This window comes from Anopheles moucheti, chromosome 2 (assembly GCF_943734755.1).
Source record: "Anopheles moucheti chromosome 2, idAnoMoucSN_F20_07, whole genome shotgun sequence".
In the NCBI taxonomy this organism is placed as follows: domain Eukaryota; kingdom Metazoa; phylum Arthropoda; class Insecta; order Diptera; family Culicidae; genus Anopheles; species Anopheles moucheti.
Genome location: NC_069140.1, coordinates 58,115,186 through 58,140,517, shown reverse-complemented (window position 1 = coordinate 58,140,517; position 25,332 = coordinate 58,115,186). Strand labels below are relative to the sequence as shown.

General features: G+C 42.2%; 5 protein-coding genes across 6 annotated transcripts; 2 read left to right on the top strand and 3 right to left on the bottom strand.

Annotated features, from left to right (window-relative positions):
- Positions 1 to 3,678: 3,678 nt before the first annotated feature.
- On the top strand, positions 3,679 to 5,218 carry LOC128298933 (trypsin 3A1-like). Its single transcript, XM_053034746.1, has 3 exons — positions 3,679 to 3,979; positions 4,368 to 4,939; positions 5,017 to 5,218. The coding sequence occupies exons 1-3, from the start codon at positions 3,679 to 3,681 to the stop codon at positions 5,194 to 5,196; spliced, it is 1,053 nt and encodes a 350-aa protein (XP_052890706.1). The 3' UTR covers positions 5,197 to 5,218.
- Positions 5,194 to 8,756, bottom strand: LOC128298934 (GILT-like protein 1). Its single transcript, XM_053034748.1, has 3 exons — positions 8,387 to 8,756; positions 5,729 to 6,217; positions 5,194 to 5,617 (listed from the first exon to the last, which is right to left on the bottom strand). The coding sequence occupies exons 1-3, from the start codon at positions 8,447 to 8,449 to the stop codon at positions 5,444 to 5,446; spliced, it is 726 nt and encodes a 241-aa protein (XP_052890708.1). The 5' UTR covers positions 8,450 to 8,756; the 3' UTR covers positions 5,194 to 5,443.
- Positions 8,757 to 10,203: 1,447 nt separating this feature from the next.
- LOC128298937 (dolichol-phosphate mannosyltransferase subunit 3) lies at positions 10,204 to 10,719 on the bottom strand. Its single transcript, XM_053034753.1, has 2 exons — positions 10,502 to 10,719; positions 10,204 to 10,425 (listed from the first exon to the last, which is right to left on the bottom strand). Exons 1-2 carry the CDS (start codon positions 10,649 to 10,651, stop codon positions 10,291 to 10,293), a joined length of 285 nt encoding a protein of 94 aa, XP_052890713.1. The 5' UTR covers positions 10,652 to 10,719; the 3' UTR covers positions 10,204 to 10,290.
- Positions 10,720 to 11,607: 888 nt separating this feature from the next.
- Positions 11,608 to 17,444, bottom strand: LOC128299246 (protein yellow-like). 2 transcript variants are annotated; one of them, XM_053035150.1, is made up of 5 exons: positions 17,172 to 17,444; positions 13,003 to 13,233; positions 12,738 to 12,925; positions 12,493 to 12,660; positions 11,608 to 12,422 (listed from the first exon to the last, which is right to left on the bottom strand). In XM_053035150.1, the coding sequence occupies exons 2-5, from the start codon at positions 13,217 to 13,219 to the stop codon at positions 11,673 to 11,675; spliced, it is 1,323 nt and encodes a 440-aa protein (XP_052891110.1). In that variant the 5' UTR covers positions 13,220 to 13,233; positions 17,172 to 17,444; the 3' UTR covers positions 11,608 to 11,672. The 2 variants fall into 2 exon arrangements, with proteins under 2 accessions (XP_052891110.1, XP_052891111.1); XM_053035151.1 differs by lacking the exon at positions 17,172 to 17,444 and having other exon boundaries at positions 13,003 to 13,329.
- A 3,728-nt stretch (positions 17,445 to 21,172) lies between these two features.
- Positions 21,173 to 25,066, top strand: LOC128309427 (LIM domain-containing protein jub). Its single transcript, XM_053045811.1, has 6 exons — positions 21,173 to 22,761; positions 22,833 to 23,358; positions 23,422 to 23,738; positions 23,819 to 23,881; positions 23,979 to 24,144; positions 24,229 to 25,066. Exons 1-6 carry the CDS (start codon positions 21,370 to 21,372, stop codon positions 24,471 to 24,473), a joined length of 2,709 nt encoding a protein of 902 aa, XP_052901771.1. The 5' UTR covers positions 21,173 to 21,369; the 3' UTR covers positions 24,474 to 25,066.
- Positions 25,067 to 25,332: the final 266 nt, after the last annotated feature.

Below are 25,332 nucleotides of genomic sequence, written 5' to 3'. Positions count from 1 at the left end.
AATCACTTAATTTGGGAACATCTCGGAAGGTGTCCGTGTAGGGGGGCCACCAGCCGCACATCCCACCACGATATTCACAGGGATATTTTGTGATATTTTGGGAAATATCAGTCCGCTTTTTGATTAACTTTTGTCCCTCGCTCATCGTTTGTGTAGCAGCTTTTTTTGGATCGTCTACACCACACCCAGCGCGTCTTATGCCACGTGGTCAAGCATTATTAAACTCTCGAACGTGATGCTCGACGTGGGAAGTATGAAGTTGCTGGGCTGATGGGGTTAGTGTTGTTGCTGGGGAACATTCACTATAGATAGCGTTAGCGGTTGATCGATGGTTTTCGATAGGTTCGATATGCCAACTCGGTCGTCGTCTATCAAGTCAAACAATCGAAATTCTCATGCAGCAGTATGCAGAAGTGCATAATGTTTTTATTACGCGTAAACACATTGGTCCCAGAAAACCACACGCAATTCAATAGAAGAAGCTTGTCCTCAATCACAACGAGCAAATGGTGGTTTAACGTTTGAAAATTGGCCATATTGTATGTTGCGCTATTTTCATATCGAAACAGGGAAGTACAGTGTAGGCGCAACCGGCGTATTGTTACTGATTGTGTGCAACGAAACGCACCGAGTAAAACGAATTGGTTGGAGATTGGTGTCGGTTGAAATGGTTGCGTTGTGCAGCGCGTACGGTAAAGTATTATGTTCGACTTTTATAAGATCTTCCCATTGACTCACCGTATTGGATTGTCTGTTCCGCGGTGATGATTCTCAATGATTCCATACGCTTAGTGAAAGGCGTGCAACACGAGGACCGTTGGGGAGTATCCTTAGAAATCGGTACACAATGAAAGTTAAGCTTATTCATAACAAACGCTTAGTGCACTCACCATTACGGGGTGGGGTCTTAAAATAAAACATCTGAAACAATCAAACTGAGTAAAAGTCAGTTCAAGAAATGAAAGTAACATCGCACGAACCATGCAGGATTAATTATTAACACTGACGGTGACGTAACTATCCGATGCGATCCTTATAAACATATTTTAATATCATAATAATTCGCATTATATAGCGTTTTTTACCGAAACATAAATATATTAAAAATTTAATTATATTTATTGAAATAAAACTTTCTGGTTTCATTGTTCAAAAAGTGTTTTTATAAGATAAAATAAAGGAGTTTAAGACAACTAGCTCATTAATTCATTGTTGGGAGTAAAAGGTAGTTACAGAAATTAAGAATAATTGGTTTGGAAATTAGAAATTGTACAAGCTAATAACAGCCCCCCGTGTAATATTGCCGTAAATTGTGAGGAAACTCGTAGTTGTAAAGTGCGCTGCCTACATTGGGGTGAACATCTCTTACAAAACTCTGCAAACTTACTGAAGTAAACACATTAACCATTAGAAATGATAGTACACTTCAACCTCTAATGGTCAAGATATTTGCATAGCTTTTTTAAAATACAAGGAGTTTTATCATGTAAAACTTCTCCAGTCCGCTGTGACGACTGCCGCTCAACGAAAACCTCAAAAACAGTTACCAGGCTGTTTTCGAAGTAGCAGTTACACATTAAATGTTGTCAAACACGAAATAACGTTGTCAAATCTTGCTTGTACATAATAAAAAGGATTGCTGCAAAATACGAAACTGTGCTAAGCTCTCCATTGACTCTATGACCGAGAGTAATCGTACGAATAATCACTGGAAATTGTCAAATGTTCATGCATGCAGTACTTTGTTGTTACTTTGTTTGTACTTTGTTTGATGGTGTTGTTGTTAGTTTTATTATTTCTGCGTTCTTATCAGACGAATTTACATTTTTTTTAAATTAACACACAACAAGAAATAATAAACAACAACGAAACAACAAGGAACGCTAAAATTAATTTGTTCATTAAACAAACCATTTCCCGATTCTTTTCAAGTTGAACTGAAATATACGTATGAAACCATGTCACCTTCAAGATCTTTTGCTGGATTTTTTTCGCAAAGCTTTTTCCCAATCTAGCATAATTTTATTTACATCACAAAAGCATAAGAAAGGTAGAAATACTCCTACTTATTTACTTTTCAGGCACTACAACCTATCATGGCCTACTGCAGAAGTCCTCTAAACCTTTCACGGTCGAGCACTGTCGTCTGTCAATCCATTATCCCGGTCTTTCTGGCGAACGCAACAACACCCGGTTGGCAGCCAGCACCATATCGCGTATCTCAACATCGATGTTATTGTCGATGCTCCACTACTCCAAATACTCCACATACTCTAAATAAGCAATATTTCACTACCACATATTGCAGTTCAACGTGAAAATAATTCAGAAATAGCTCTTACTTTACCACTTGAGCTCAAAAGCCGAGTAATGAGTGCACTACGACTTTATGCAATTTTATTTGATAGCCATGTTGTAGATATTTAAACATTTGAATGGGCGATAGTTCAACGGTCATAGCAATAGTCAATGGAAGCTTCTAGTTGCTGAGAAAAAGAAGATATTCGACTGATTTGCTATTTACCTTGATTATTAAGATGCCAGAGTATTAACCATTTCTTGTTTTTTTTTAAGTTGAAGTGGAATACTGTATATTCGAATGTATAACACTAACTTAATGGGGTTGGTGTTACACAGATACAGATAGATTTCGTTTTGTAACGAAATACGTCGCAATTTAAACATTTTTTCCACTGGATCTGTGCGATAATGTTTGCGGTGGTAATATACAACGGTAGTGCTATATATGTGAAAACGCGATGTAGAATTCAACTGTTCAAGTTTAGGGAATTAAGGAACTATCAATGCACACGTGAAAAGCGCAGAAGGTAATAAATATCTTTACCTACAATCATCTACCTCTCGTTATTACACTTCAACTTTACTACTGGAGATTTAATTATGGGGGTAATCCCAGCTTTTCTACTTTCTTAACCTACGAATCGTTGTTTTTAAATTGAAACATCCAAGAGTGCAACAATAAGATAACCCGTGGCCTTCGTATTACAATGATCTTCGTATTACCTAATGGTTTATTTCTTTGTTTTTTTTTGTGCGTGCATACCACTTCACTTGTAGCTAACCAGTTATGCGAATAAACCTTCGCACGTGCTCAAACTAACCTGCGTTCAATGCTTCTAATTTGCTTTCTCCTCTGTCGTCATCGTTGTGCAAAACCTGTCTCCACGTTAATGTTGCCCTAATACACACACCGAGTGCCACAAAATACACACAAGCCATATCAGCTTCAGTGTCTTCCACCGTCAGTGAAAGTCCCAAGCAGCACAAACGCAAGGTACGCAATCATAACTAACACAGCCACAATACAGATGGGATGGAAAGAGATGCCGGCTGTATAATAGAACAAAAGCATACCACAAAAGAGTGGACGAAACTCATCGACGCCTGATTTTTGAATATATTCGTCCATTTCGACCCCTTTAGTTCACAACTGTACGGCATTAAAATATGCTGTGAATAGGCATTGGTATATGGCGTCGTGTTTTAGTGGACGTTTGAGACCGAGATCCGAAAGACGATTTCGCTAGTGTCGATAAGGTCGGTGTGCAGAAGAGTTTTATTTCGTTTGCTTATCAATCACATCTGATCGTTCTTTTACGAAAAAAAACAACTTATAACACTTTTATTGTGCCTTAATCCCTGTACGGGAGACTAACCATGAACGAACATATAGTGCGCATAATCGCTAGTTTGCTTTCTATCAATTTGATATGTGGCTTGAAAAATTGGCATACTCAACGATACGAAGTTAGAACACTTCCAACCGTACCGTATAATGATTATTGGACGGAAGAGTTCGAACCCGAAGAAGAGCGGATCATCAACTTCGTTACAGTGCGTCCGGAGTACTTCGAGATAAATCGTGCCCGACCAATTATCGACTGGATTACGGGCGTCATCGGTGCTCCAGTTTTTGCCAGTGATTCTGCGGTGCCATCGCAAAATTGCACACCGTGCAGTAAGTAGGAGGGGGTATATAAACATTCTGTTTTTTAAACTCATTCAAGCTCAATCGAAATAATAAGTATCTTTCAACTAATCATTTAAGAATTTCGAAAAGTAAATGATGAACTCTGTGATGCTAAGAAATAAAATATTCATTTCCTTGTTGTTACGATAACTTCCGAGACCGGGCACTGTGATTTATGGTTCTCCCAAACCAGGGGTATCCAAACTACGGCCCGAGGAGCTTCCGGCCTCTGTTCAAATAGCCCGCAAGTTAATGTATAAGTGGCTCTCAACTACGATAGTTGTAACCAATACGACCCAAGGACTGAAAAGTTTCTAGACCCCTGTTCTGTATCTATACGAAACAATAACCTTTAATAATTGCTTTTTCAATACAGAATGTGGATCTGTAGAGCCGATAAACGAACGAATAGTAGGTGGCACTCCCGTGGACGATAACAGCTTCTCCTGGATGGCCGCTCTCTACTATGACAATAAGTTCAGCTGCGGTGGTTCCCTGCTTTCGGATCGATATGTCATCACGGCCGCCCATTGTACGACCAAGCCGGACCGGGCACTATTTCGCATACAGTTTGGGGTAAATGATCGTAGCAAACCGACCGGAACATCCATAGAGCGTAGTGTCAAACGTATTCTGACCAACTGGTACAACGCTTTCAACAACAACAACGATATTGCGCTCCTGGAGCTCACATACCCCGTGTCGATCAGCGATCGTGTGATGCCTATCTGTCTACCGCAGGCGACGGAAATGTACGAGGGCAGCAGGGGAATAGTAACGGGCTGGGGAAGAACGAAATCCGGAGGTGGTCTTTCGGGTACGTTACAGCAAACCGAAGTACCGATCTTGACGAACCGTGAGTGTCGGCGGGCTGGCTATTGGGCCTTTCAGATAACGAACAGGATGATTTGTGCCGGGTATCTTGAGGGTGGCAAAGATTCCTGCCAGGTGAGATGGATTTTCTTCCGCACGATGATGTTCAAACAAAACCGTAAACAACCTTTTTTCTCAATTGAACTACGCAGGGTGATAGTGGAGGACCGTTGCAAGTGCTGAATACTAAACTCAACCATTACGAACTAGTCGGGGTTGTTTCATGGGGCCGTGCCTGTGCTCAGAAAAATTTCCCGGGCGTTTACACACGTGTCAGCCAGTATCTACACTGGATCAACCGTAACATCAAGGATTCCTGTCTATGCAGCTAAGGTTCACGATCGATTTGATCATGCCAGAAGACTTTATTTTTAAAAGCATCGAAGGAAACATCTACAAAATACAACAGCTTGGACGGATTCGATGAATAGTGAACATGCATCCCGGAATCGATCTTTACTCTTAAATGATGGTTACCAATAAAACAGGACTACCAAATTTTCCTCGACTTTTCAAACTATCAATAGTAGTTTTGTAGTTTTTTTAAGAGTACGTTACGCACACTGGTTGGACCATTGCTTAAAATAGTCTGGCAACGAGGACGGCGGCAACAGCGACGAGCATACCGAACGAGCTGACCACCGTGGCGGCTGATGGAAGGTCGAGACACTCGACAGGTTGCGGACTCAGGTTTTTGCACAGCGCATGACGGAAGCTGCTCACAGACAGTTTCTGCAGTTCATCATCGTATGTCTGAAACAGAAAATGGTATACATTCCATTAGACCGGTTGCACACGGTGAATGCCCATGTAGAGTGCTCATAAAAAAAAAATAGATAAAAAAAATAAAAAAAAAATACACACCTGCTTAAAGGCAACAGTGGGGACACTCTTGAGTGGCGATTGCACTTTGTTCGTCATATCACCATGTTGCTTCAGCAGCTGGCTACCTTCGGTACTGTTGGCACAATCCATGATAGCTTGCCACTGGTCAATTTTCACCTCATCGGCGCAGCGCTTGGTCGGGAACGCACCATCCTTCAGCTGGGCCCGATGCATCAGACAGTTAACGTACTCCAGTGTTAGATCTTCCTTCGAAATGTTCGGCTGATACGAGTTACCCTGAATGTGCTGGATGGCACAGGCGTGGACCTTGTTACCGTAGCACTCGTTTTCGCCATGATGACACGTGAACATCACCTCCGAGCCTTGCGTCGTGTAGGTGGACTTGCCGAACGGCACCAGATGAAGCTCTAGATTCTTCTTGAACGTCTTAGCCACCGGGTACAGCTGTTCGTTAACGAACCGTGCACTATCCGGGCAGAGCGATTCATAGTACACGTATACGGGCACCTGCAAGTTGCGCAAACATTAGATTAAGCAAGCACACATTAGCATACAAACAGTTTTCCAATGTTATTATGAATTATGAACCTGCGAAATGACTCTTAAATAATAAGGTAGAGAAGATAAAGAAGGTTCGTGCTTCCTCACCGCGATAGATGTGCGAGTCACGTTCTGTGCCAGAACGATGAACATTACCGTACAATTCTCCCAGCACTAGGCTCGATTTGAGATTTAAAATGGCAGTGTGCTTCATAGCTGCTATAAGTATGGCGTTTAAAGAAGTTATTCGCGATTCTTTTTTATATAAATGACGATTCAGCTTCATGGATATGTAATGGCATGTAATGATGCCGATGACCTTCTCAGGACCTTTACTTAGCAGCTGTCAGCTTCTGATCGTGTGATGTCATTGCGGTGTTAAGTGCTAACTTCATCAAATACCGAACACAGTATTCTGTATGGTTAAATCAACGGCGATTCAAATACCATCCAAGACACATACCAAATGTAAACAAGTGCATTTCTGCATTTGTTTTACACTACAGTCAAGAATCGATTGCATCAACCCCAGCAATGCAATAACTTCACCAGCAGTTATTTTTATCATAATTAAAAGATCACCTCATACGTGCAAGTACTTTACACGAAACAAAAATTATTAACTTTTTACCTTGTTTTTACTCCACCATAAGCAGTATGACCTTTACGGAACGATGAATAAGAAAGACATCGTTACGAAGCTTAATCTTTTTGAAGAAAACTATACCACGCTTTGCCAAACGTTACATTTGGGTCACGCGAACACTCGACTAATATTGTACAAGCAACATCAAACTCAATTCTAGCGTTGTTAACGATGTTTGCATAATAGCATTTCCCTCATACATATAATTAACGAATAAAAAAGGCCCTTCGTAATGACAGGGTTTGGGAGTGCAAAACAACAACCCTTATCGACTTTGAAAGACAAGCGATCTGAATTTGAAAATGTGTGTTTTCCACACGTTTTTCACTAAGCAGTACAATGTTTTTCGCAATAATGCATTTGCTGCTAGGTAAGTATACAAAAATATGAAGAAACGAAACTAGAAAATGTTTCCGTGCGAAAAAAATACGTTCACCTTTGCCCACATTTAATGGCAATCATTTGTGTCGCATAAATCAGTTTTATGTGCTTTTTCCTTCCAGTTCTCGGCTAGAACGGGATGCGTGGAACTTTCTTGGCCTTGGCATAGTAAACAACAAGTATTTTCCTCTACCATGAAGGCATGAAGTTTGCTTGGGGCTAGCAGCCGGATACATTGCATGGAAGCTTTCGCATGTTTTAAACGATCAATACGAGGCTTTTAAAAATAGCTTATCGTCTGGCTGTACAAATGAAGATGGATTAGCTGCAGTTACCTCGCATAGTTTTGCATACATTTTCGCTATTGATTTCGGCAAATCGTTAAAAATGAACTCGCCGGTCAGGAACGGGAAATGGAAATCATCCAACGCAGTTACGCTATTACACGAAATGCAAAAGCTACAACGTCAGCAACAATAACGACCCGTACCGTTGGAAAGTACTCTTGCCGGTTTTGCGGGCAACCGATATGGCCTACATTTTTGTTAGCATATTTAGCGCCATCGTGTTTCGTAAAATGCCTACAACGCGAACAAACGGTGGAAAGTCTTCCCTGGTGCGTTCATGTAAATAGGAAACCGTTCGCAGGGAAAAATTTGTCCACATTATTCCAACTCGGCAACCACCGTTTACTCTAATCAGCTAATGGTCGCTTTCGTCGTCAATTCGACGCTGGTTGACGGGTTATCCGGTCAAACGGGACAGGGTCTGTGTCCGCGAAAAAAACAATACAATGCACATACATACCACCACACAGCCACAAAGATCGCGCCTGAACTGTGGAAGCAGCGGAAAAAGAACAAATTTCCACGCCGCGTTCGATGGCGCTGGGCCACACCTTAAAGCAGGGGGATACACAGCTGCATTCATACACTTGTGTCGCGCGTCGCTGAACACTGTCTCTCTCTCCTCTTGTTTTATTTGCCGAACACCACTACAGCAGCGGTCACCGAAGAGTGCCAAAGTATTGGCGCACCCTTCTCAATCCGATGCTGATCTCGACTCGATCTTGCGAGATGGCGACGCACAAGCCGGCGAAACGAACTTACTTTCGATTGTCCGTAGCAGGCGACAGCGAAGACGCTCAGCATAAGAAAGCTTTTAAACAGCATCGTTTGAAGAAGAAGCAGAAGTTACAACGGGAGCAACAGGTACAGTGAGGCCCAAACGCAAACACACTCGCACAGCCACCGACAATCACGATCCCCGAAAACAGGTTACGGCGATCAAATGGGCTTCCTTTTCAACGGTTCGCTTCAAACCGTTGGGACGCGCTTCGATCTTTCGAGCAAACGAAGAAGAATGCGTTTGTTTCACACGGGCGCGTCTGTTCACCTCGCGTAGATCGCGTATCGGAAGGAGCTGCGTGATGGGAAAGCCTTCTTTTCGCTGGAAACGTTGGACACAAACTGAACGCTGGCGTTGTTCGCTGCGGGTTGGGAACTCGTTTCAGCGCGTACAAAGCGAGCAACAGCCGCGTGTGCCCAGCATGCCAACTCAATCGATCTGTGCGGTAGAGTGAGCCAGCATATGTGTGCCGCCGTTACTTTTTCATCCCGTTCTCGTACATTCTTCCCCAGCGGCAAACCCCACGGGACCGTGTTGTTCAACATTCTAATGGCATAACATTCTGACCGGACGCTGACAAATTCTTTTGCTGTTAAACTTAACTTTAAATAGTTTATCTTTTTAATTTTGTAAAAATGTTAAATACGCTGAAGAAATGCGTCTTCCAAACATTGGGTTTTACTGCCAAACTCGGAATATCATTCATTTCTGCCCTCGTTGTAGTAACAATGGTGCAGTACAGTATTACTCATCCTCTGTTTACTCATCCAATAATTCATTAGCCTGCAGGTGCCATCCGTCGTTTAAATGCAAACATTCCCTACCTGGCCGATGGGGTTCAAAAAGCTATTTCCACTTGTACGCTTGAACGGACCGTATCACGTGTGTACTAAAGGTTGGATATTGCTTTCTATTGAACAATACAATGCGTATAAGTCAATTATTTGAAAAAATAAGTTCAAGACATTTTTTTTTTGTTATTGAAGATACCGAATGTGCTGTAGGCTCTCACGAAATAGCAACAGCAGCTTTCAGTACAAGCACCACATGCCTTTCACAGGAACAGAACCGGTATTTGCATAATCACGCGTCTGTGAGTCAAGCGTTCGGCCTAACTAAGCTTACAAGAATCTACACTCCAGAATATTTGTCATTTGCTGGGACATCAAATTCGAGATATTTTTTATTTCTGGCCACATGCAAAATTAGCATTCAAACGAATTTCAAGCGAATGAAAGGAACAAGGCAAACTAGAAGAAAGATCACGGACAAGAATGAAATGAAATTAAGGATTTGGAGAAGTTTTACTGCGAGCGTGACGCTGGATTTCTTGGTAGCGAGTAATGGTTTTTTTTTGTTTTTGAAGATGTGTCGATTGAAACAGGTTTCGATCAAATTAAGCAAAAAAAAATCCAAGATTGTGTCGATACAATGCAGTGAATAATTAAAAAAATTATAATTTGACCAATCGCATGCCAACATTATTAACATTATTAGTCATCCGTAGTTGTTATAACAATTCGTTGCGTTCGTTATTGAAGGCGTTCAAAGAGTTCCTACTACAATTAGCAAATTAACACTATTAGTATCATTAGAACGGGTTTGTAAAGAACCTTCATAAGAACATACATTAAATATTGGATTTGAAACGGTCTTGTGTTTGCAATTCAAATCGAATTTCCGTATAAATATGTTTTCAAATGACTCACTCGAAGCAGGAGGATTTTGAACGTTTGTTTTAGCACATTACGCACGGTCGGATGATAAAACAACATTAAAGCTTTGGTTCTCGAGTGGATGATTGCCCCTTATGTTGCAATTCTTGTAACTTTCTTAAAAACTTTATTTACAAAACAAACGCTATGAGCGGCAAATGCACAAACTGTTAATCACTCAACACCAAACCTTTGCTTCTCAGATCAGCTTTGGCTTCCTTAATCTGTTCCATCAGCTCTTTGGCAGCTTCCTCGCAGTTGTTAAACGTGAAAGTTCGATACAACACCACGGTGGCAGAGAACAGCTGAAGAGAACAATGTGTGAAAATGTTGAACATTGAACAGTTGATGTGATTTGTTAGCTATTTGCTTTCTACTTACACCAAAAATTAACACCAGAAATATGGGGGAAAGCTGAATTTCCAGCATGTACTGGTCCAACACTGCGTGCTTAACCTGACGCAGAACTATTGCAAAATAAACGCTGAAAAAGCAAGCCGCAGCCATAAACCATTCGAAAAGTTTCGTCATAATGCTGCCAGATTGTTGTTAATTAAAGGTGAAGTGAAGGTGCTAGTTGTTTGATTGCGTACCGGGATTTTACAGGGCTAAAAATTGTGTAAAAACAACAGAAACTTTAGATATCATATCTTTACATAAAGAGCTTATTATTGTTTTGGAATCATCAACGAATGTCTAGCGCGACCGTTTCAATTAAAACTATTGAACTAAACTAAACCGTACCTGAACACTGACCTTTCTTTAATGTTACTACAAGGCACCTGTAACCAAAAAGCGGAATTGTTTGGAATGTTTACAATGTTTTAATGCCAAATAGAATTGCAGGCATCAAATACGAATACAGAAATGACGAGCAAGCGTGCGAAAGAAACAGCACGAGTAGGTTACATATGTTTGTCTCTTTCAACGACGTCTTGCTGTCTAACGTCAGCAAAAACAACAGTTGAGCTGGTATAATGACCCAATAACTGTATACCAGTTCAAAATGAGTAAAAGTTGTCGTTATTTGAAATATTTATCCAATTAGTAAATTACAACAATTGTATAATAAACTGTATCTTTTTTGCTTATAACTCAGCCATAATTTGTTGGTAATTAACTATTTCAGTGGTATGAAATTTCCAAAATATGTTAATATAATTAAAATCACAATTTTAATGCAATGTAACCCATGAATCTCAATTGAAATTTTTCCCCGTTCTTTAAATAGTTTCAAATGTGCTTTGCTTTGAATGTAAAAATTAAAACACAATTTCCAGATAGCAAAATTATACGAACACCACATCAGGCAGAATATTTTAAAAGAGTATAGGTAAGTCGTTAATCTTAAAACCGTTCCATTTTGTTATAATAAATTCAAGCAAATTCGTAAGCTAATGGTACTCATTCAGTACGGTGAGGTTATGTTGCATTGTAAAATAAATAAAGTAACTGGTACATTAGACCAAACATGAAAAAACTAAGTGTAATCCTAATGGTAACGATTTATTTCCAATTTTTCTTTTCCATCTTGAAATCCCATCCCAAGATTTTATACTCTACAGGAGTTTTTATATCCTAACAATTCCGGAATCTGTATGGCTTGTATTCTGAAATTGGTCTCGTTGGTGTTCAGCGATCCCGTCATCACCTTCTGAAAACGGCACGTTAACACCCACAACTCTTCGGCGCCTTTACGGTTTCGTATGATCTTGACCCCGCTGGGAAACTGCAATGTTTCACTATTTTGTGCAACGATGCGCATGTTCGCCGGATTGTACGGTGTCGTTGAATCCCAGCAGGCAATTGCATTTTGTCCCACCAATCCGAAGAACATATTCCCATTGCTGTCCATCGCCTCCGCTACCGCCTGCGATGGACGTATGCCTATTGGCCGGAAGGACCGTGGCAGCGCCTCAACGTCTTGCTCCCAGACCGTGTCGTTATGCAACACAGAAGTGCGAACCGCGTTCTCCGTCAATGATGCTAGCGCATGGAAATACATCAGTCGATCGTTGGACGGGCGCCAGTTAGTACCGTAGTTTGACGAAAATACCACATTATCCGATGGTATACGGGGCGACAACGCCATAGCGACGATCCCATCCATAAGATCGAAGCTCTCGTTCGAGATAGTAAAGGTGCCATAGTCGGGATTGGGATGCATTTGTTTGTTTGTTATGCGCCACGATTTGCTCCTTGCCATATCGTACACGATCATCGCCGGTGCAGTGACGTCCGCCATGTATACCTTCGTATTCTTGCACGATCCAAGCGGCGCCGGATCCTGGACGTCTACGAGCTGTGTGTGTGATATGTAGATATTCGTTATTACTTATTCAGAGCACGTGCTTACACGCTTCAATCCATACCAAGTTCACCAACAGGGACAATTCGCAAACGAGCTGATCGGCAGGAATTTGATACCGATGGATGATTTTGTCGGTTTTCATGTCAAAAACCACCAACTGTGGCAGACAGATGCGTCTTTCGCCAATCTTTCCAGTATCGAGCACCCACATTCGATTACATTCATCAATCTAATGGATACGGTAAAACAATCAGTTAATGCTGTGCTTACTGTAAATTCCCCACTACAGCCCACTACACTACACACCTTTATGCGAAATACGGATACAATCCCTTGGCAATTGTTGTTCTCAGGTCTCGCCTGTATAGCTGCGTTCGGAAAGGGTTCTATCAGCGGACCCGACGGTCCTTGCGAGCGACTTACACGGCCCAGCGTGTACGGGATGCCCTGAACAAACCTCGGAATCGTTACAAATAAACGAGAGCGAGCTGGATCTAGATGTAGAGGGTTAAAACAAGTTCAAGAAACATTACCTCATCACGTATCACTACCCTTTTGAGGCGAAACTTACTGGAATAGTCGACATCCATGTCGAGTGGTATACAATTTTCCGGCACATATCGTCCCGATGCCAGTGCCTCGTCCCGTTCCTGCGGTGTCGGAAAAGCAAAATCTGCCGCCTTCCATTGAATTACGTTTTTAAGCTGCTGGCTGAAAAATTGTGCCCCGGCAAGGTTAAGCGCCAGGATTGGCAGCAACTGCAGTACCAACAGTGATCGGGATGCCATCTCTGGAGTTTGTGCTGCGGATGGACGAAACGATGTTGTTGTTATGAATCACTCAACTCAATGCTTCGCTGCGGAAAGGCAATATTGAACTGACTCCAACTCCTGCCCAACCTAAAGTATATAAACGATTCATACGGTTTGAGTTTGATACGCAACACAAAATTGAGCATCGTGCGAACGATGGGAACGGGAAGCAACACAAACCGAAAACTACAACCCCTAGTGACAGGCACGCACCATCGGAACAAACAGATTAACCTACATTACGCAAAGTCCTATCGCAAGGATCAACAGGCAGGGTTGATTGTCCTTGTAAATGGTAGCGAAACAAGTTTGTCTAATCCGTGGCACGCGCACACCGCTCAATCAAATCAACTGTTACACCTGATGACCCTGAGCGTGAAAGATACCACCCCCGTGGACCGTCAAGCAGGAGGAGTTCGACGTCTTGTCAATCAACCGATCGTTCAACTGTGAACTTCAAATTCCTCGCGTTATTAAAGAAAACACACACACACACATTTACTTCGCGGTGGACGGTATGAAGATGTGGCATAGAATCGGTTCGACTTATGAACTCATATTCACGGTCCATCAACTATGCTGGCGTGCGTACACGGGGTGCGTGCTCGTGCACGTCATTAGCGCCCTACGGCAGGCGCTAAAACCGATCGCTTCGCTGTGTAAAAGTGCCTTGTGAGTGTATACCCCGGAAACATGATAACACACCCAAAACTGCACACCCAACTTGTTACGGTTCGGTGCGCTGTATGGGTAGAATACGCAGCGCGCTGTTAGTAGCCCTGGCTACTAACCGAACCCCCATTAGGCCCAGCGGGCTGTAAAACTTGTTATCACTCTGCAGCCTTGTGTGGCACGATTTTAGTTGTAGTTATAACACCTTCCGAGAGTGTTCTAGTGCGAAGCGCAGGAGATTTGTTCGGTTTTTCGACCAACGGCAACACCAATTAAAGCCAAAGATGCAACAGTTTCAGTGACTACTTGATTCCGCGTGTTTAACAACTTACGGTAATTATCGTATCGTTTGGTAATCCTTTGACAAAATAGATTAAATATCGCGATGCAAAGTGCTAATATTGCATGAGTCCGGTTTCAATACCAACGGAACAATTATTGTTTACCAGTACACGGAAGAGAATAGCGCTGTGAGGTAATGGTAATAACTTCTTCGTTAATAATCCCACCTCGGGGACATAACTTTCTCTAGTGCTGAGATATGCAAGCAGGATCATAAAGTAGCAGAAGTTATTGAGCTAATGTACAGTAAACCCCCGCGTTCTCTTTTGAAAAGTGTTTCGCATAACGTGCAAATTTGCATGCTGCTACACGAAATACCTCTCTCAACGAGCAAAATCACGCATAACGAACGAACTTATACTTATATAAGAGATTCTATTGTACTTGCTTATTGTATTGTACTGTATTGCATTGTACAAGAGCCCAAATTCTTGGAGCTCTTTTTTGTGTAGTTCGGTGCGGAATTCGAAACAGTGTAGCAACTTTGGATTGATGAAGGAATGTTTAGAAGTTCAGCGATCGGCACAGCTTAATGCCACCAGAGAACCAATCGTTTATGAACTTGTTCATTGTGATACAATAATACCAAAGATCTTCTAACATTGAAGCACATCGAAACGTTCCTCGGAAAACTTGTGAAATTACTGATACTAAGAAGATAGCATCTATCCTCAATATCCCGAAGAGATGATTTCGTAAAGCATTTAAATTTGCTCGTTATGTCAAAGGTGTTGAAGGCGCGTTATTTCCTAACATTAGTCAAATTCATTCTGGCGATGCAGTGGTTCTACGACATGATGATATGTACGAAACTGATTTATTTGCTTATTTAACTCTCCATGATGACGTTGCGTTGATATTTCTACAATTAATACAAGTCATTGACTCCTTGCATTTTGTCTCATTACGGGCATGCTCGGTTGTGTTATTGTGTTCAGTTGCCGTTGGGGAGGTTGGTTAAAGATATCCTTTTGCTTTACGTGGTGTACTCGATCCGGTGCTGTATGAGATAAGTGTTTTTTTTCTCATTTTCTGTCAATAATATACAATTGACAACATCACGAAAATGCATTACAACGATAAAAAATCAAGCCAATCGAATGCACTTTGTATGATCATTACTTTGGCGTGGAACGGTTTATTCCACTTTCCCCACAAAAGAACCTCTAACATTGTGAGTTTTTCGTATAATAATTAAAACAATTAAACGAATTAAACTCTTTCGAAGAAAATTCACTTAATCATGGCATATTTTACCTTTGAAAAGCAGCTTAAAAACGATAGTTCAGTTCATTTTTTGAATGAATTACGTGTGAGCGGCCGAACAATTGTCATTAGATGCTTATTTAGATGTGTTGCTGCTGCTGCTGTTCAGTGTTTCCCTTGCTGTTCGGAAAGAAATAGGCGTTAGGCGAAAAGGTGTCTACACAAAATGTAAACAAATGGCTTTGTTAAAAAAAGAACCCAATTTTTGTTGTGTGACGCACATTTTCTTCAAAATATAATTTAAAATTATGTCTGATGGCATTGAACATTAAACCCAAATACAACTGTTGCAAAGTGGCCAAGCGCTATAAAAGATGCAATCAAATGCATTCGCGTGTAATTTGAATGGTCTTGACAATGCGATAAATGCCGCACCCCCCACAATAACTTCGTCAAAACAAAATCTCACCCAAGAGAAGGAAACCCGAAACAGACAGCAGCGGAGAACCATGCGCGGAATGAAATCCCACTAGCCGCTTTGGCGTTACAGCGTGAGCTAGCTTTCTACCGCCTATGGTGGGTTCTAAATTGTAGCCGACGTAAGCAATGTAATGCATGTTTTGATTTTCATTCATGGGAACAATCGCTGCTATTTTTGCTTACACTTCGTTCCCTTCCAACGCAAACGCCCATATGCAAGCCTATTTCGCAGCTAATAATCGAACAACTTCGACGCTTTACATTGGGGCCCGGTAAAACTATGCACAAGCGTTTAATTGCAATTCCGTCTGCGAGCACGGGGTGTAAAGCTTCCGAAATTGCTGCACGGAATGTGATGCACCTTTGGTAACCTTTCAAATCACAAATTCCATTCGGGTAGACGATCCTCTCATTCGTGTGATCGTGTCATTCGCCAAATTCCAGTGAGCAACCATATCGCATATGGAGTAAGCTGAACAAACACCTCTAATTGTGTCACCAACTGTTGTTACCACTTGAACAGATTGTTCTTAGAATTGGCAAATCTCGCACCTTTGTCCACACGCATCTCATTTTGATCCACAACGCAAACACGCAGCGCAGTCAGAAACGCAGCAGAACCGACTCATTATCTCTAAGTAACGCTCAACCAATAACAAGATCGCACACCTCCGCTAAGATCGATCACCACTCGATCGCACTGCAACTTACTGTTTACCACTGCAATTGACACGCTCACGGTTTGGATCGCAATCTCTCTTTTGCTTCGTTTCTGCGCGCTACAACTGCTCAACAATCGAACCAGTTTCCTGCTTGCCACCGTGACCACCGTCGTCGTTTGGTCGCTTTGCAAAGACACTCTCGGTGTGCTGTTCTCCTACACGCGGGACGTTGTAAAATGCACACGCACCGTACAGTTCTTGCGGAAACCGGTGAGGCGCTGTGAGGCAATATCGAAAATGTGAAGCCTCTACCGACTCACACACCACAACGCTCGGCGCACAATCAGTCACCGCTGCCGCCCAGCGAATGGTATCGCCTTTCGAGTGATGCTACTACCTGCACGGGGCTCCATGCGACGGTTTGCTCAAGCGTGCGGAGTGTCCTTCCAAAGACTTTCCCCTCGACTTTTGGCCATCAAAAATGACTGGCTCGCAGTAAGTTTTCGGTTTTGTGCAACGGACCAAAAATATAAATAACATTATCTTCTGCATCAAAAAGCACTTACATCAACATTCACACAGCAACACGTGCACGTTTGACGAATTCTAAATTGATGTATGCGGTGTGGACAGTTCCGATTGGCGTTTGTTTTTTTTTGTTGTGTTTCTACCCGTTCTTACAACACTATCTGGAAGCACTAGGTAACCTTTAACTAAATCAACCACATCACCCGATCACCGCGATCAACCAATCCGCAAAAGTAGAGGACACACTTTCCACAACGATCCGCAACGCAAAAGCCTGCAGACAGCAGCGCGCGTTTTCCGCTTACGATCGAGCTGTTGTTCTGTGCGCGTTCGGTACGCCACTGTGACGAGGTCCGATCCGATCGTTGCCGGTAACTGCGCTGCTCAGAGCGAACCTCGCACACGCAGCGAACTTACGTGCACCACCACACGCAATTTGTGAGATCGAGCCGTGGAACGTGGATTGTATGGCCACAGTACTTAAAAATTATCTGTGGATATGTCGTTGTCGTTAAAGCCGGACCTGCTATTGTCCGGCAAGGAAGCGTACGTACGTAGCAGGATACCGCAAAAGTAACAGAATAAATCCATTAGCGTATTTCGGCATACCCGTTTTAACGAATTTTCGAAAATATGCTAATGATTTCTTTCTTGCCAGCGGTACAAAAAACAGCCTACAGCCTTTAAAGCTACATAGCCGATTATGTTCTGTTCGTTTATTCTGCTTCGCCAGCGCTGAGGATGATCCGGCCGTTGATCCATCATTGTTTCAATACTGATGACGTCACCCTGGTTAATCAATCTAGCGCGTCTTGCAAATCCCGGTCTGATCGGGGATTTTTCATACAACGGAAAAAGCAAGTTTCTCAGCATCAGTCAATAAAGGCTAATTCAATGTTTGTGCACTATAACTGCAGCGGTGTCTAATGGAATGCGTGAACACCGTTTGAATTTTCTAAACCAAACCAAAAACTGACGCAAAACCGTCCAGTATTATTCATCATTATTCAAAAATCAGCCCGATTTTAGCCCGGTAAAATACAATATGGATTAATGCGTACGTCATTAAGGCCTTGGAATCCATCGTTCAGATGGAAATGCGTTTGTCAATGTTTGCAACATTAATGCGTTTGGGAACTATTTGCTTTCGACGTTATGGCGAGACTATGAACTAATCACTATCGGTAGTGTTATTGGAAATGTTACACTTTCTGGTTGACCTTACTATGTTATTTGTGAAAAGTTTGCTTTTACTTCTATTGTGATAAGTCTCTTGGGCAATCTACTTTTGTTTGTGCAGATACGGTGGGTTGATTTTATTTTCAACCAAACCCCAAAACTATGTCCTCGGTTCCATTCGTTAGCTATATCCTTCATTTTTAACCGTATAATAATTCAACTATAGCGTTACGCCTAGCTACATCAAGTTGTTGTACGCATCTGCAAACAATAAATATATAACTCTCACGAAGAGCAAACAAAACAACACACCCGTTTCATCATGATTCTGTTGCTAACAAGAACAAGCTGGAACATAGTTTTCACTCAATAAAAATGATTATTTCAATAAAGGGCCTCTTCTGAGTGTGGATCAAAACGTGATATCCCAACAACGTACTTTAATCGCGTTGATAATCACATAAAATGCTAACCTAAACCAAAGAAACAATCGCACATTCTCTGCTTTGTCCGATATTGCAAAGTTCCAAAGAATGTCGACACGATTAAACCGGTCGCTAAAAAGCACACAAATGATAACCACGCTAAAGTCTTTGAAAAAGATCCCATATTGCAATGCGAAGGTCTCACCGGGCAGCGCAGTTTTCTTAGGCAACTGGCAAACAACCATGATAGATGACGGCACATGATCGATGTTTTGACAAGTCATGATCGAATGTGATAAGTAGCAGTACCCTGCTTAACAAAACTAGTGCACTTGCTAGCCAATGAAGAGATATTTATGTTCAAATTTCTTCACTCTCCTGGATGGAGTTATTGAAAAACTAATAGCCAATATAAAACTGAAATGATCTGCAGCTTGAGGTGGATTTGAAACTATTTCGACATAGTTTCTGGGTCATAACGTGATAGCTATGATAGTGGGTTGGGACCAGCACAAGCCGAAACAAGTTTGTGAGGGAACCAATTAATACTTTTGTTCGAGTTTATAACAGGAGCGTAAAACGTGTGCAGTGATTCGTGGAGCGGAGCAATGTTCGTCAAACATCCTTTCCAAACTTTAGGCTTTTTCACAACGATTAATCAATTACTCGCGGACCGGATACAGATGACCGGACAAAACAGGTACAGTTGAAATCGCAACTTTTTATATTCTTCTCTTGCCGGCTAGTATGCTAAGGCACTAAAACCATCGCTGTTTGATGAGTCATGCTGCGTGTGCAATTTTTTGCCTCGGTTCATCAACGTTATGTTCTGAAGAACACAAGCGATATGGTCGAACAAGATAGTTTACAGAAGCCATATACAAGAATGAGATTTAAGTTTTGCATAAACTACTTTACTGTCGCTAAAGCACATTGTATTATCATGTTAACAATCCCCCCATGACTGTCAATGTGTAAGATAATGTTTCAGATAAAACAACATATTGTTGGAACAGGCATAACTAGACACAAGTTGAACAAATGGCAGGAATGTTTGATCAACAGTCTGACAATAGCGGAAGATGTAAAGATGAAATAATTGAACTTCTAATTGCAAAATCGTTTATCTTCGCTTTGCGCAGAATAAGTGTAGCAAAGGAGAACTCCAGAGTCTAGGCATTTTTGCCTTGAGGAAAAAACTGACGGCTTAATACGGTTAGAAGGGAAAAAAAGCCACCAGCAAATATAATTGTAATAAGTGAACATAATAGACCATTGTAATCATTGTAAGCACCGATTCATTGCGGAAGTTTTTACATAAAATTTTAACGTGTTCAAGTAGCATTAAGAACGTGTCTAATCGAGGTCCGAAGAAATCTCTACTCATGCAATAATTATGATTTAAAACACTATGGAGCTAACTCGCCAGTTAAGAATTCTCGATTTCACTACAAATACTGCTTTATGGTAATCACATAATTCAGAACAATAAAAATTCAACTCATTGGAATATGAATGAAGTTAAAAGAATCTTTTCTAGTTACATCAACATCAATATGGTTAAGTATAGCAATATATTTTTTACTAGAAATGAATTCTCAAAGATATGCTTATCTTAATATGCATAAGTTGTATTAACAAAAGATAACTCAAACTGGATAGGGAAAAATAGACAATTACCGAACATTCTACAGCTTTCAAGCGTGTAGTAGCTCTCACTCATCTCATTCCTTTTACAATCCCAAACATACTTTTATGAACCATTTTGGTTAAAGCTTGCACTAGTAGTTGGTCATTTATCCGATATTTAGTGAAATAAATTGATCAACAATACATAAATTGTATAATTGCAAAAACGCTGTTCCAATGAGGAATTGTCCGAATGTTAGACACAAATAAAACTTTCGGTTCTAAATAACAATTTACGCATTTCAAACTAATCACGATCAAATGATTATGAAATTGATTCCACGAGTTCATTTTTGATTAAACGTGCCCTTTGCTTCTGTGGAGTGAACCCACAGCATTTAAAGCGCCCTCTAGGGAGCATTATTAGACGGTATGTGTGATTTTGTTCGCTTTGCATGATGCATGCAAAGATAACTGAGCAACATAATCACTAGATTTATATTAGCACCTCAAAGTCTCTCAAACTAGCTCTAGGTGTATGAAAAAAACTTGAATATCTCAAAACAGTGAGAATGTCGGAAAGGTTTGGTCGGATCTGTCGGTAACTTCAGTTGCAAGTTTATTTGATGTCTATTTGATATCTGTCATTTTGTTACTTGGATGACAGCATCATGCAGATCGAGAATGTGTGTGAAATTCTTTAGCCAGAAGAGCGAGAAAAAAACAGTGTGAACTGTGCAAGTTACTTTTATTGTAATGGAATTAATAATGAATTAACAATGCTACTCAGGGAACAAGGAATAATGTGTAGCTATGTGGTGAAGTAAACATAAACTCTACAGTGGAGTAATCAGTATTATAACAAAGGTGAACTCTATACGCACAATTTTGAGGCTCGTGTTTAGAAAGCAAATTCCGATAAATACAATATTTCGTACAATAGTTCATTGCGAAGCATTTAGCAAAATCGGCAAACAAACAAAAAATCGTTTCGCCCATTATAATGTCGAATCAAATGCATACCCAGAATGCAGACGCAGCGCTACTGGCTAGAATGCAGCAGATGCGTTTGGATGGCGAGAGTGGTGGGGGTGGTGGAGGAAAAATGATCGGTTCCCTACCGCGAGCAAATCATCCCAGTGGGAGCAGTGGCCACGATCCAAATACAGACAACAACGCGTACAGCAGCACGGTGACTTCAACTTCATCGGCCGTCCATGGGATGGGGACCATTGCCGGAAGCAATGGGGCAACGGTGGCCGCTTCTATGGCCACGATGGTGAACATGAATGACTACCGAATGTACGATCGGTACCAGAATCAGATGCTGGCAGCGGCTGCAGCTGGGAGCAAGTTTCCCGTGCAGCAGAGTAACACTGCGCATGCTACTGTCTCGACAGCTTCTACCACGGCTGGGATGATTGGTGGAGGAGGCAATAGTGTCAGTTCCAGTGGTGGCAGTTATCAGTACAGGGTCAACAACAGCCCCACCCATTCGATGAGCAATTCATCTCATCACTCTGCCAGTGGCAGTGCCGGTGGCGGAGGTACCATTCCCAGGACAAGTAACTCCTCGGCAGGACCGATGCAACAGCAACATTATTACGACTCGCGTTATCAAACGGTGTACGAGAACATTGACTGTTATCCGACAACTTTGCAACAGCAGCAGCAACAACAACAGCAATCTATCGACGCACACTTGTATGACCATCGGAAGTTTGAATCGCACAACATCAAGGCACAACCTCAGGTTCCGGCTGGCTCTGCAGGCCAGTCTTATATATTGGCGAACGGCGTTGTTATGCCTGGTCGTGAGCATCCAGGAATGATGAATGTCGCTGGCCGATACGCGCACACTCCACAGCCTACAGAGTTAGCGGCTGCAGAACAACCTCCGATTTATGAGAATCTGCAATCACCACCAACGGCGGGACAGCAGGCACAACCCCAGGCAACCAAAGGATCCATGCAGGTTTATTATCACCAACGTGCAGACGGCACAACTCCAAGCCCCAATGCGCTACCACAGCAGCACCAGCAGCAACAGCAACCTCATCAACAATACCATAATCCTGCGGACCCACAATCCCAGCCCATCTATGAAACAACGAACGCAAGTTCGCATAATTACAGAGCAAGTGGCAACACTGTCGCATCTGCAGGACCTATGCACTCTACTGCAACTGCAATGTATCATCATCATCAGCAGCAACAACAGCAGTACCATCACTCGCCGACCAATAGTAGCATTTCGGTGAAAATTGCTCAGCAACCGCAGCCGGTACAGCTACCGAATGTGAAGTATCACGCTACTGGTGTTCCAGCATCCGCTGCATTGCCCTACGAACACCAGAAGTCGCCCAAACTTGGTCCTTCGAATGCTCCTTCATTGGTAAGATACGTGTACTGTACGCACATGCACTCGTATACTAATCATTCTCACGCTTCTCTTCCTAACCACAGCCTCCCAAATCATCGGATGCGCTCAAAACCCAGCAAAAGAACAATAAGTCTCCATCTCGCAGCAGCTCCATCTCCGGTTCGAGCTCACTGAACAAAAGTTTCGTCGAGGATATCAATGGATCGGATTATGTTTGTATGACTAGTGGCACCAAATACAACAACTCGAGCAGCAACACTTTGCAGTCCATGAAGACAAGTCCACTGACATCACCCCCTGGCACAGCGACACCGATTGGCGGTTCCAGTGGTTCCACCACGGCAGCCATGCCAGTTCAGGTGGGCCAGGAACGCCAGTACGCAACGCTGCAGGAGATGGAAATAGCCAAGAATCAGCTATCGCATAGCCAACCGAAAGGAGCTGCAACACTCTCCTCAAACAGCACCCTTGGCAACAAATTGGCGACGAACGGCAGCACTACGATTGCGGGTGGAAACGTCACAATGGGTATGGGCATGGGCATGGGCTTAAGAGGTGCCGTTTCTCCGACACCGTCGCAACTGAGTACAGGATCGGGATCGGGAAAACGTATGTTTTATAGTTACAGTCGGCGTATTCGTTCCACATTGTAGAATTCTGTGCTTCTTTCAGCAAAAGGATTGACCAAAAATCTGCTCCCATACAACGTCACTCCGCCTAGACCGACGGGGCCAACTGAGGCTGAACGAAAGATCGAAGAACTGACGCGCCAGCTAGAGGAGGAGATGGAGAAGAATGAGGAGCAAGGAGAATATTTCGGCATTTGTCATACCTGTAAGGAGAAAGTAACCGGTGCCGGTGCGGCCTGCCAAGCAATGGGAAACCTTTACCACACTAATTGTTTTATCTGCTGTTCGTGTGGTCGTGCCCTTCGTGGAAAAGCTTTCTACAATGTGCACGGGCGGGTTTACTGCGAGGAAGATTATATGGTACGCAACGCAACATAGCGTGCATGTGACTGAGGCAATATTTATTCAAATCCCGCACTCTGCTTTCACTTTCCTTGCAGTACTCTGGATTTCAGCAAACCGCTGAGAAATGTGCAATATGCGGACATTTGATCATGGAGATGGTAAGCATTGAGATAAACAGTTCAATCGTTCAAACGTCATTCCGTTTGAAACTCGCCTGCAACACTAATACCCTTTTTGTACGCCGACATGTTGCAGATCCTTCAAGCGATGGGCAAATCTTACCACCCGGGTTGCTTCAGATGTTGCGTTTGTAACGAATGTCTCGACGGCGTTCCCTTCACAGTAGATGTAGACAATAAGATTTACTGTGTGAACGATTATCATAGCATGTTTGCTCCGAAATGTGCGAGCTGTGGCAAAGGTGAGACGGCAAATTTGTTTTCTGCAATTGTAATCATGTTGCATTAACATTTCGATCTTTGCATCGGTATGTTTATCATTACAGGCATCACACCGATGGAGGGAACGGAGGACACCGTACGCGTGGTGGCGATGGATAAAGATTTTCATGTTGACTGCTACATTTGCGAGGAGTGCGGTATGCAATTAACCGATGAGTCCGATAAACGATGCTACCCTTACGAAGGTAGACTGATGTGTCGTTCTTGCCATATACAGAAAATATCAATACAGGACAGGCGCGGGCGCATTCTTGAGCCCGTATCTGCAACTTATCAATACATGGGTTAATGGTGACGGGGAGCCATCAATTGCAAAGCAAAGATAATTTTTCAGATCACTAGTTTACTGTTGTCCAGCAGTCGATTTACATGATTTTGCAGGTTGAGGAAAATGCCGGTGCATTCCTGCCAGTCAGCTAAACATTCTAAGCTCGGTTGGCTGATTGGCTACACGCGTTGCAATCCATGCAGGAAAAAGAGCAAAAACGATGTGTCAAACATTAAACGTTACTCATCCGCTTTTTTAGTGTACACAGACATTTGCTACTCGTTCGTGTTCAGTAGTGGTACGTTTCGCAGCATAATCATACGGGCAATTCAGAGCCTGTCAAAATGGTTAAACTTCACCACGCAATCACAAACTCATTCATGAGGATATTATAAGACGATCGTGCATCGGAGCTAGAATAAAACAGTAACATTCCATTTAATGTTTATGTAGCGTATTTAAGAATGGAATAAGAGAATAGTGGAACAGTGATCACACCGACGATGGAAAAGGGAGGATAAAAGCGTATAGAATGGGAATTACTGCAATATGGTTGCATGAATTGCATTTACTCTGGCCTCATCAAATTTGCCAATGTGCGATCTAGATTAATAAAGGCGAAGCATATTTGCTATCTTCATAACATCCGTAGTTTTATTTTAAAATATAGTTATGCCATTAAGGTAATGACAAATCAAAACATAACTACAATGTCAGCAGCTGCAAACTACAACCAAGTAATCGAAAAGCAGAACAAAATAGACATAAGAGAAGAGTTTAAAATATGAAGTGTGTGATTAACTACTTTCGTTGTATGCAATATCCGTTATCGGCCAGCCTTATGTTTTCTTTCGCACTAATACAAAGATGAATTTTACGG